This window comes from Anomaloglossus baeobatrachus, chromosome 10, assembly GCF_048569485.1.
Source record: "Anomaloglossus baeobatrachus isolate aAnoBae1 chromosome 10, aAnoBae1.hap1, whole genome shotgun sequence".
Taxonomy (NCBI): domain Eukaryota; kingdom Metazoa; phylum Chordata; class Amphibia; order Anura; family Aromobatidae; genus Anomaloglossus; species Anomaloglossus baeobatrachus.
In genome coordinates, this window is record NC_134362.1 from 73,538,180 (window position 1) to 73,548,219 (window position 10,040).

General features: G+C 43.5%; 1 protein-coding gene across 1 annotated transcript; it reads right to left on the reverse strand.

Annotated features, from left to right (window-relative positions):
* Positions 1 to 1,387: 1,387 nt before the first annotated feature.
* IFITM5 (interferon induced transmembrane protein 5) lies at positions 1,388 to 9,707 on the reverse strand. Its single transcript, XM_075326417.1, has 2 exons — positions 9,342 to 9,707; positions 1,388 to 2,082 (listed from the first exon to the last, which is right to left on the reverse strand). The coding sequence occupies exons 1-2, from the start codon at positions 9,525 to 9,527 to the stop codon at positions 1,858 to 1,860; spliced, it is 411 nt and encodes a 136-aa protein (XP_075182532.1). The 5' UTR covers positions 9,528 to 9,707; the 3' UTR covers positions 1,388 to 1,857.
* Between the last annotated feature and the right edge of the window lie 333 nt (positions 9,708 to 10,040).

The following is a 10,040-nucleotide window of genomic DNA, read 5'->3' on the forward strand; positions in this document are numbered from 1 at the left end:
GGTGACCTCAGCGGCTATGAGCGGTTTGAATAGAGTCGCTGAGCTCAGTTATTGGCTTCAATGCTATCTGCGTCACCACTGCAGACAATAACAGACACCTGGCACTGCGGCATAGAATCTGAAACTGTATGTCACAACCGTCTCTCTGTATCTAAAGACTTGTGACAGGATCTAGGCCAGAATCTCTCTTTGCCATCTGAGACTCCTCACAGTAAATGTATTCCCTTTCCTTTGGTGCTGAAAGGGTTAACGTCAGTTTTACTTTCTAGCAGCTTCTGACCCCTGGCCTCAGGTGCTTCCGGTGGGTGACCACTTTCTTTCCCTAAGTATGGTCACATCTCCCAGTAGAGCGCACCAATTATTCTGATTCATTCTGAAGCTAGGCCTCAAGGAGGAAGAAGCTCCTGGAGCCCTTGTGGTATGAAGCGGTGTTGGCTGCAGTCCTGATGTCTGACTGCAGCTCTAAAGTTGGGCTTTATCCTTTGCTGTTTCCCCTGTCTGTCGTACCTTCCCTTCTTGTTGTATAATATTAGAGCAGTGGTGGGACTAGCGATCCTGACCTGCCAGCTCACTAGCCAGGATTATTGCAGGGTCTGTCAGGGCTTCAGGTATCCTGCTAGGAGACAGGTGCGGAACCTGTATAAGGACTGGCTAGGACTGCAGGGCGCAGCCGCAGGTGACTGCAGTAGGCGTCATATCATCCCCTTTCCGGGCATCATGGCCCACCATTGTTAAAGTGTCCCTGGTGTAACCCTTATTTTTTGTGGTGAACCCCTTGTTTGTTGTGTGTCTCGTCGTGCGCTGGACCTTCCTCAAGTCCGTGCGTGACACTGCAAAACCCAGTATCAGCCTGGCAGATTTGTTTCGTCTTTAATAATTTAGTTAGAGTGTCAGCTAAACTTTAACAGACTATCATGCCTGTTTGGGACAAACTGAACTCTTAAAACATGGCTCCAGCATATTTATACAACACTATCAAAAACATTAAAGGAGTTTTTTGGGTTAGAAAAATTTGGAATTCTAACATGTTAGATGGGAGTTCAATATTTAGGGCTTTCATCTGTTAATTAGAGTGAAGAGTAAGTAAGAAGGATAACTTGTGCTATGGAGAGCCCAGTACATTTCTGCTTTACATGGACAGCCCATATATTTCAAAAGGAACCGAGTAATCCCTAATTTCCTATGTCGTGGAACTATAGAAATATTTTAACAATACCGATAAATTAAAGCTCATTGCTTGAGGTTCTTGTGGTGGGGCGTCCTATCCTACGTTTACTGTTGGAGGCCCTTCTACCAGAAAGGTACTGTCCAAAGTGGACAATAATGGTACAACTACATCATAACTAACATCAACAACTCATAAAACTCCAAATATTATGTTGCTTTTATTAGAAGCTAAGTATGGTGCATGAAAGCAATAGCCTTGATATCACCACCGATGATGGTGATCTGTGATGTGACGTTATATATCTTCTTAGGTAATTACCATCTTCTTAGATGGAAGAATAGTCCATGTTCTTCTCATTGTCTAAATATCTTCATATTCTTGTGAACTTGACTTAATAGGTATTCCTTCTGGATTCCCCGGACTGTGTTGGCTGAGACACAACCTTCTAATATAACAAGACTTAGTAGGAGTCTTATCCTGTCCTGATGAAGTAGGAGGAGGAAGAAACAGTCCAACATCACATAAGGAGTTTAGCCTTAGACTTCATTTGTGAGGGAACTACCAAATCAAAGTGCTGTCTTATAATGATTAATTGTTCTAGTGAAGAACGCGTGAGTTGTTTCTTTTGCATTGTTTCAACAGTCAATGAATATCATTTGTTCAGCGTGTGACTCTCATTTTTGTCTTGTTCAGTTGCTGTCATCATCTGTATTGCCCATGAGGCTTCGAAGATTGAAGAAGTCAAGGGATGTATTAACCACATGTGACAAGTGGACAATGCCTGTGATGACCAGAGCCAATATGAAAGCGGGCAGGGCAATGTTCCACACCGTAGCCAGGATATTGTAACAACGTGCCTTCCGACCATAGCGCCGAGCCGCCATTTCATTGCCTTGAACCTTCTGGTCTCGTGACTAGGAGAAAAGAAGAGATAGATCATCATCATGAAACATTCAGAGACTAAGGGGTACTTTGCACATTGCGACATCGCTACTGCGATATCGTCGGGGTCAAATTGAAAGTGACCCACATCCGGCGCCAGTAACAACGTCGCAACGTGTAAAGCCTAGATGCGCCGATAAACGATCATAAAAGCGTTGTAAATCGGTGATCTGTGTAGCGTCGGATATTTTCATAATGTCGCACCAATAGGAGATACGATGTTGTTCCTCATTCCTGCGGCAGCACACATCGCTGTGTGTGAAGCCGCAGGAGTGAGGAACATCTCCTTACCTGCCTCCACCGGCAATGCGGAAGAAAGGAGGTGGGCGGGATGTTTACGTCCCGCTCATCTCTGCCCCTCCGCTTCTATTGGTCGCCTGCCGTGTGACATCGCTGTGACGCCGCACGACCCGCCCCCTTAGGAAGGAGGCGGGTCGCCGGCCAGAGTGACATTGCAGGGCAGGTAAGTGCGTGTGAAGCTCCCGTAGCGATAATGTTCGCTACGGCAGCTATCACAAGATATCACATGTGCGACGGGGCCAGGTACTATCGCGCTGGGCATCGCAAGCATCGGTTAGCGATGTCGCAGCGTGCAAAGTACCCCTAAGGCGGGCTTTACACGTTGCAACATCGCTAGCAATTGCTAGCGATGTCCAGCGCGATAGCACCCGCCCCCGTCGCACATGCGATATGTGGTGATTGCTGCCGTAGCGAACATTATCGCTACGGCAGCTTCACACGCACATACCTGCTAGGCAACGTCGCTGTGACTTGATATTGTACGCTTCTGGGCTCGTTCATCGTCGCACCTAGGATTTACACGTTGCGATGTCGCTACCGGCGGCGGATGTGCGTCACTAACGACGTGACCCCGACGATATATCGGTAGCGATGTCGCAACGTGTAAAGCCCGCCTAAGATCACTCTCCCCCACCGCAGACCATGTGGTTATCCCTTCCATCTGTGCTTTCTTCTGCTTGTATGTTGTTTTGCAATATAATGATACATTGGTATTTCGAGGCTAATACTTTTATTGATTATTATTAAAAGCTATCTTTATTAATAACTGCCAGTTACACACCAGTATAACCCAGAGCTGTATATTCTGATTATATTCTAAAAGGTCAAATTTAAAGTAGAAATGAATTAACCTGCTATTTAAATTGTATTTCAAACATCTTGTATATTCTACTTTTACTCCAAAAATCACTAGTTTCTGCTGCAGGCAAGCCACAGATGAATGGACACACAGGTTGTGGTGCCAAAAATAATTCAGAAGTTTCACATTGAAAACATCAGCACATGATGACTAGCCCATTGTACAGCGAGTGTATTACTATTGCTATTTAGCACAATATGCAGCAAATGGTGGAAAATACGTATGTAAGACACAACAAAGTAATACATGATTAGAATAAATATGGATAATTTTCCAATGTACTTAAAAAATAACTTTATTCCCCTGGCTTAAAGGGAACTTGTGAGGTGCAATACGCACCCAGGACCATGAACAGTTCTGGCTGCATATTTCTAATCCACGTCTAACCGTTCCTGTATCTAGTAACATAGATAAAGAGATCTTTAGAAGAAGTATTAATAAAGATGCTATATGATATGCTAAAGAGCGCAGGGGCTAATCGCAAAGGCGTTATTTCCCGATTAGTCTGCCCTCTTATCATTGTGTTATTATGCTATTCAATGCCTATTAGCTGTGTTCGTTGTCACCACTTTAGACACCGGGTTTAGGGTCAGTGTGCATGATAGAAGTCCCGAAACGTCCGGTCATGCTCACTATGAAGCTGGGTGTGCGCATCCCAGTTTGAGGGAGGTCTAGTGTGCATGACCAGAAGTGACGGGACTTCTGGTCATGAGCACTGACCATAAACCCGGTGTCTAAAGCCTGCTTTACACGTTACAATTTATCATGCGATCGCACCCGCCCCCATCATTTGTGCGGCACGGGCAATTTCTTGCCCGTATCGCACAATTCTGTAACCCCCCCCATCACACGTACTTACCTCCTGAACGACCTCGCTTTGGGCAGCGAACACCCTCTTCCTGAAGGGGGAGGGACGTTCAGCGTCACAGCGACGTCACACAGCGGTCGGCCAATAGAAGCGGAGGGGCGAAGATGAGCGGGACGGAACATCCCGCCCACCTCCTTCCTTCAGCATTGCCGGCGGGACGCAGGTAAGCTGCAGTTCATCGTTCCCGGGGTGTCACACGGAGCAATGTGTGCTGCCCCGGGTACGATGAACAACAGGACATGCGATATTTAGAAAATGACCATCAGCGATGAACGAGAAGGTGAGTATTTCTGCTCGTTCATAGCTGTCACACGCTACGATATCACTAATGATGCCAGATGTGCGTCACTTACGACGTGACCCTGCCGACATCTCATTAGATATATCGTAGCGTGTAAAGCCCGCTTAAGTGGTGACAATGGACACTGGTATGCGCGTCACCGCTCACGACGCTGGGCAATGGGCCTTGAATAGCATGTTACCATGCCCCTGTGGGAGTGCTAACATGCTAAGAGGGCGGACTAGTCGGGGAACTAATGCGCTTGCGACTAGTCCCTGAGCTCATTAGCATATCATAAAGGAGTATTAAAAATACTTTTTCTGAAGATCCCTTTATCTATGCTACTAGATACAGGGACAAATAGGCAGGGATTAGCAATATGCACCTAGAACTGCTTGAGGTTCTGTGTGCATATTGGACTTGACAGGTTAACTTGAACGTGTTATTCCCAGGAATGTTAGTTATCCAAATTACCCCCTATCCATTGTATAAGAAATAACTTTTTTTCACAGGGCACCACAGGCTCTGTATGGCCATCTTGAATGGAGTGGAGGTGCACAAGCTAAATTCTCCGCTCCATTCAATGTCTATGGGACAACAGACGAAAGCAGAGTACAGCATTCGGCTATCACCGATATAGACAATGAATGATGTGAACGTTGAGCATACATACTTCCAGTCCATTAAAGAGGGGACTCTGTAAAGCAAGGTTCGGGAACCCTTTTTTCCGAATCACTAGGGATCCTAGCAGTCAGAACCTCAGCAATGAATGCTACCCCAACACTATGGATAGAGGATAACTTGTAATTCTGGTGATAACTTTTTAGTTTTTTTTTTATTGGTTCCTGAAATCTGATATTGCACAATGTCACTAGAATGCATCAAAGGCATCACATGGGCAAGCTGGATGAAATCTGTTCTTTATTGGTGCCAGCAGATCCTGGAGCACACCTGGATTCTGACAATTTAGAGGCCCCAATATGGAGCTTACTTTGAAGTCAATGATTGCTATGTTCTTGTGAATCTCCAGTGATGTGTCCTAAAATTTACAACTCATGCCTGAAATAGGTTTTCTTATTTTGCACCATGGTTTTTGGTGAACCAACAATCTGAGTATTCTGCCCTCACTGGCAATTACAAGAGAGGAGCTGCACCTTGTGCCTTCTACGTGGGTCACAGTGCAAAATACAGAGCGTTCTTCTCCTGAATTATAGAAGATTGCTAGGTTGTTAAGGCATACAGCCACAAAATGACAGAGAAGCCAAACCAGAGGACAACCCACTGATGTAATTAAAAGTTGTTCTAATCCATTGGACAATATTTTTGACATGCCACTGAAATTGCTAAAATGATCCCTTTTCGTTGTTTCACGTTTTTTCCTTCATTTAACAAGTGCATTAGATGCAATAATAATAATGATAGTAATAATATACAAAAACACAGAAATGATAAATGATCATGATAAGGTTAAAAATTAAACCTCAGAAATAGTGACCAATTAAGGAATAGAAGTGTTTTCTTTGGTCTGTAGACAAGAAAGGAAATTCCAGCAACCACTGGAAATGAGCCACGAACAAAAGACTCAAGTTCTGAAAATGTTTATTGGAATAGTATAACTTCTCCAAACGCCAAAAATGTGGATGAAGAAAATGGTGCGTAATGGCTATTATTCCACCTGGAGTGGAGTGCTATAGACCATGGACAACTCTAGGTGCTGGAGTATGAAGGACAAAATATGTTCTGATGGGTGAAACGCCAAGAACGCTGACTTACTCACTGTCACCGCCGGGTTGCATTCTCCCTCTCAGGTCCATGGCTGCCCATGTGCCCATCTACCTCCCTTTCCCTCCAGTCCCTGTGCATGCCGAACAGGCTCCTGAGAACACGCTTAGTATATGCGTGAGAGCACCAACTCTCCTGCTAATGGGCAAGTGCGCTATTTCCAGAAAATGCCTTTCAGCTTAGGGCTAAGAGTCACTATGTATTTAAGGCACCCTCCCTTTAGGTCAGATGCCTGTGCAATGCCTTCAGTTAGTCAGTATACCAGTCTGATAACTAGTTAGTTCTCAGGTTCCAAGCTCCTTTCCCATTATCCCTGTGTCCGTCACCTGTACCTGCCTTCCCATACCTATCTGTTCCTGCCGTGCTCACCATATCTGTCCATACCCGCCTGTCTGCCTCAGTCATCCTGACTGTACTTGCCTATACCTGTGCCCATACCAGTGTCTGTATCTACCTTGGAGTTCAGCAGCCACAGTCCTGGTTACTATCCTGAAAGTGGTACCTGGTGTCTGCCTTGCGGTATGCGCTTAGTTAAGCCCCTCCCACTAAAGGGTAAGCACGAGTCCCACTATGGTCCAGTGGGTCCACTAAAACCACTCATTGTCTGTAGACTGGCGTGAGCATTACAATGGGATTATACAATATGACTTATGTAATATGAAATACCCAAGACAGCGCCAGTGAAATGATGCCTGAAAAATTAAGTGTTCCCAGTTGATAAATGTGGGTCATAAAATGAGGTTCATCTAAGCAGTATTTTTAGATGAAAAGTGATACTATAGATTTGTCTACGACACTTAAAAAAGAAACATATTCATTTTCCTTCCCTTGACTCCATACCTGGTTTTATAAAAATAGCAACAAAAAGAGGAATAAATATCCTCCAAAAATTAAGTATTACTTACAGCAAAAATGGGCTGCAGTGTGTACATCACCCAGGCCAAAAACTAATACTTTACCAGGATACAGCTAAACCCCCACTAGTGGATGCATCACAGGTGCAGGAGGACCAAATCACACACACACTTCCATGTGGGGCTGCCAAGCCGTACCCCACCTGTGTATCATGCACGGACAGAAACTCTAATATGCAAGGCCTAACAGAAAGGGGCCTGGCTGTATCCTGTACAAAAAAATATGAGGTTTTAGTTGGTATTATGGCCATAAAACGGAAGCCTACAACCCTCATCACGGGAACCTCATGCTTGTAGGTCCCTACACTAAATATAAAAATAGCAACAAAAAGAGGAATAATTATCCTCCAAAAATAAGTGGGGTACGGCTTGGCAGCCCACCTGATCTAATATTATGGGCGTCACCTAATAGGCTGCGAGCTTGAGTTTGTGCATTTGCATGTGTGAATAACGCTCTATGCAAGCCATCGGTGTGCAGTTTTATCATCCAGCAATCGCCCTCTCCAGTCCATGGAATTGTGTGTGTGATTTGCTCCTCCTGCACCTGTGATGCCTCCACTTAGTGGGGGCTTAGCTGTATCCTAGTAGAGTATTAGTTTTTGACCTGGGCGATGAACACACTGCAGCCCATCTTTGCTGTAAGTCATACCTGGTTTTAGTTGCAAAAACTACATCAAATATTACTGTACAATTGTCAACAGGTAAAGGTGGAGCAAATTGATGTTCTCTTTCCCTTAGGCCTGATCCAGACGTCCATAATTTTTCAAGTGCACAAAAAATTGTACAAGTGTCATCAATGTTTTGGATCCGATTTTTATCGGTGTTTCATCTGTGTCAGTCTTAGACATCAGTGTCATCAGTGATCTTCACTTATGGAATAATAAATTACATATCTTCTATACGTTACAATGTTAATTATGGACAGCAGAAGGGCTTATTCACACGTCCGATTTTCGCATACGATTCCTATCTGTGGTTTTCACGCATAGCACTCACATCTGTAGTAGTCTATAGGACCATTCACAAGTCTGTGATTTTTTTATGGTCAATGGAAAATCTCAGAAATTTGACCAATTTTGCTAAAAGTGCGAGATCAAAATCGGCAATGCAAGTCGATGGCTACATGTAAAAACTGGACCGCTCTTGGATGACAGACAAGTGTGATCCAATTTTCACGGACAGTCATAATGGAGGTTTTTTTTACATTTCTCCACATACGAGAAAATCAGATGACACTGGTACCAAACGCTGATCATAGTCTGACCAAAATAATAGGTCTGTTTTTTTCGTATGTGGAATAATCGGTCATGTGAATGAAAATGAGGCAGGTACATGTTAGAGGATTGTATACAACACTTTGACAATGACAATAATAAAGCTCCTTAATGATGTCCCCAACATTGCCCAGTAATATTGCCCAACTTTATCTTCTGTGGCCAAATTTTCTAATATGTGAATAACAAAATCATAAGAAGAATATAGAAAAAAATAAGTTATCGTGTCTATCCTTGCCATTAGGACTGGTCTCCCCAATAACGATAGCCAATATCTCAAATTGTCAGATTACATCAACATTTTGTAATGTTTCGTCACATGTTGGGTAATATTGAGTGAATGCAGCACCATTGATTTTGTTACAAGTGATCTGCTCCCTCCCAGTCAACGACTTCTTGTGATCTACCAGATGATGCCGAAAATAGAATTAAGTATGAATGTAATGATCTCTCAACTATAGTCATTTCAATGTCACATCGTAATACAATATCTACAGCTGGTCCATAGATTCATAAACATTTAATCCCTGACCAATAATATTGGGGCTTCAATAGGGTTCTTAATTCACACATCTATGCCCTCAAAGGCTATCCTGCATAAATTTTGCAATACTGTGCATTAACTTGCCTAATATATCAAACTCAAGTATATAGCATGATAAATGTAGCCTCTTATATCTTCTTATTGGTGACACATATGCATTGCACATTTGGTAAAAAAGAAAATGGGTTCAATGTTCATATATATGACTTTTAAAACTATCAAGATAGGTGTAAAAATGCCTAAAATGACAAATAAGTCCAATAATGTTGATACAATACTGACACCTTTGCTTAGTAGATCTCCTTCAGTAAAAAATGTTGGGTACAGAATCAGTCGTCACAGTAAAACCAAATTTAAATTAGGTGACCCCTCTTATGACCCATTATTAGTGCTGCTCCATGTTCTCTCACCTTGACAGAGTAGACCAACGCCATGAATCCGAGACAGAAGAGGTTCAGGTAGACGGTGTTACACACAGACCAGAGGAGATGATCTCTAGAAGCTGGAGGGGCTCCGACATCAACAATAGTATGGGCATTGTCTGGCTTGTTGGGGTGACTCATGAAAATATCTTCACGGGGGTAAGAGGTGTCCATGTCTGGCCAAGAGATGAGATTATGGGGGCAAGGAAAAGAATGTGTGTAGGGAAGGAAGAGGCAGGACAGTACAGGTACAGAAGCCTGAGAGATGTAGGTGAGACAGAAGTAGAAATGATACAGGTAACTGGTTCAGGAGAGGTAGAAAGAGCTGTCGTCTGGGAAGAGAATGCTTGTCATACATGTCCCCTTTATAAACATCACTACCCAGGCTGCGTCAGTCCCCTCCCTGCTTCTATTACAGGGTCCCTTTCACTACATACTCATTTTGGAGCTGTTTTTTGCCTTCTGTGTTTGCTGAGCCCGCCCGGGCTTAGATTTGTTCCTCTCCTTCTGAAGAAATTTGTTTTAAAAGAGAAACTGTTGGCTTCCCTGACACATCTATATTGGTAATACACTTTATTCCCTAGGAAATAACAATTCTGAAGCCCTTTTTCTATATAACTCTTTGCATTGTGCTCTTCTTCTGTTATTCCCCTTCCAAATTTACAAATTTCGGCGGACGCAGCCGCC

Bases quoted from the DNA above. Each gene is read 5' to 3' on its own strand.
- IFITM5 (XM_075326417.1), bottom strand. From the start codon at position 9,527: ATGGACACCTCTTACCCCCGTGAAGATATTTTCATGAGTCACCCCAAC. The intron at 2,083-9,341 runs GTGAGAGAACAT...CTTTTCTCCTAG, and splicing joins CGTTGGTCTACTCTGTCAAG to TCACGAGACCAGAAGGTTCA.